This window comes from Tupaia chinensis, unplaced genomic scaffold (genome assembly GCF_000334495.1).
Source record: "Tupaia chinensis unplaced genomic scaffold, TupChi_1.0 Scaffold000201_1, whole genome shotgun sequence".
NCBI classification, from domain to species: Eukaryota; Metazoa; Chordata; class Mammalia; order Scandentia; family Tupaiidae; genus Tupaia; species Tupaia belangeri.
In genome coordinates, this window is record NW_006159676.1 from 2,852,564 (window position 1) to 2,854,331 (window position 1,768).

A 1,768-nucleotide genomic window follows, 5' to 3' on the forward strand; every position below is an offset into this window, starting at 1 on the left:
CCTTCCATCCCGTTGCCAGGGGCTTCCGCCAGGGGCGCAGTGGAGGCTTCTTGCAGCAGCGGGTCCAGGAGGTGAGTGTCTGGCAAAACGCCCTCAGGCCCCAAGTCTCCCGAGCAGAACTTGAGCAGGCTTTTCCCCAGCTGCGCGCTCACCTCCGCCACGGCTGTGACCATACTTGAGTCAAGGGCGCGCCCACGCAGGGCCCATTCTGGGATGCACCAGCTCCCTGCCCCAGGCAGCCTCGAACCACACACCTGCAGGGCCCCCTCCTGAGGTCCGGGCCCAGGACCTCCCCCCCAGCCCAAGATCCCCCGCCCACCTGATCCCTGTGCCTGGTCTCACCAGCTGCCATTTCTGCACCAAAGATCAAAGCCTTGGCGCCCGACGTGCCCAGGCAGAAGGCCAAGGGTTCGAGCCTCAGGTTGACATTGAGAAGCGCGGCTTCCACGCCCGCCTTAGCCAGGCCCAGCCACAGCCCCACGAACTCGGGCCGGCCTTCCAGGAAGAGGGCCACCACGTCGCCTGGCGCGAAGCCCAGCTGGAGGAAGAGGTTGGCCACGGCGTTGGAGTAGGCGTCCAGCTGCGCGAAGGTCCAGCACGCGCCGCTGCTGGCGTCCACCAGGGCCAGGCGCTCGGGCTGCCGCCGCACCACGGCCTGGAAAATGCGCGGGATGGTGTGGCCGGCGCGCTGGTGTCGCCGCAGCTCCAGGCGCACGCGGATCAGGACTGCCAGGCCGCTGGGAGGGAGGAGAGCGACGGGTCGCCGTCACCAGTGCTCTGAACACCCTGCCTGGCAGGGACACATCCCCATCTAACGAATCCAATCCGGGACCAGTGTAGCATTTCCATCCCCGGACCGACCACGGTTCCAGTCCTGGACCCGGTAGTTTGAAAATCACACGGGAGGGACCAGCAGATGGTGTAGGGGTTACATCACTGGACTCTCACATGGCTGACCCGGGTGGTTTTAAACTCCCCTGTGGCCAAACCCAGTGGCTTCAAACACACAGAGTAAGTGTGTGTGCATGCCCAAGATCCCGAGAGGAGAATGGAGGAAAAGGGATTGCAGTGTGGCCATCCCCTCAGGGGGTGATTTCTCACTTTCTGTCTCTCTCTGTCTCCCTGGCCAGTGCACGCACCCTATAGCAAAAATCTCTCCAATAAAAAGAAAGAAAGAAAATCGTACAAGGTGTGTGTGCATGCATTCCCAAATTCCCAAGAAGAAAATGGAGGAGAAGGGATTGCAGTGTAGCCATTCCCCCTAGGGGGTGATTTCTCATTTTCCATTTTCTGTCTCTCTGTCTCTGACTCACTGGCAGGTGCACACGCCCTATAGCAAAAATCTCTCTCTCTAAAAATAAAAAGCGAAGTCCTAAGGGAAGTCCCAGGCTGTGTCCCAAGGTCTCCCTGTACAAGCCAACACTCTGCAAGGCGAACTGACATGGCAAGGTTGCAGGTTCGTGTCCAGAGACCACTCTGAGTACACTGGGCATGAATGTACCCACCATCCAGGGCAGACTGAGGCTGGGGTGGATCGTAGACACGGGACCCTGTCAGGACAGCCTCTCTCTCTCTCTCTCTCTCGCTCTCTCTCTCTCTCTTTCTCCCCTCCCCTTTCCTCCTATCCCCATCTCTCTTGCTTATGGAAGAAATTAATTATTTTTAAAAAATATTTTATTTAACTTTATGGATATATGTATTTTAATTTGACCAGAGAGGGACAGAGTGAGAAAAAGAGAGTGAGAGAAAGTGAGAAAGCAAGCTGCCA

General features: G+C 57.7%; 1 protein-coding gene across 1 annotated transcript in view; it reads right to left on the reverse strand.

Annotated features, from left to right (window-relative positions):
• Positions 1–1,768, reverse strand: part of LOC102474069 (long-chain fatty acid transport protein 1) — a 34,286-nt gene that overhangs the window by 19,131 nt on the left and 13,387 nt on the right. Inside the window, exons 3-4 of the mRNA XM_027771281.1 lie at positions 343–737; positions 17–163 (exon numbers count right to left, since the gene is read on the reverse strand). Of these exons, the coding sequence (XP_027627082.1) occupies positions 17–163; positions 343–737 (542 nt within the window). The remainder of the gene's footprint in view (positions 1–16; positions 164–342; positions 738–1,768) is intronic.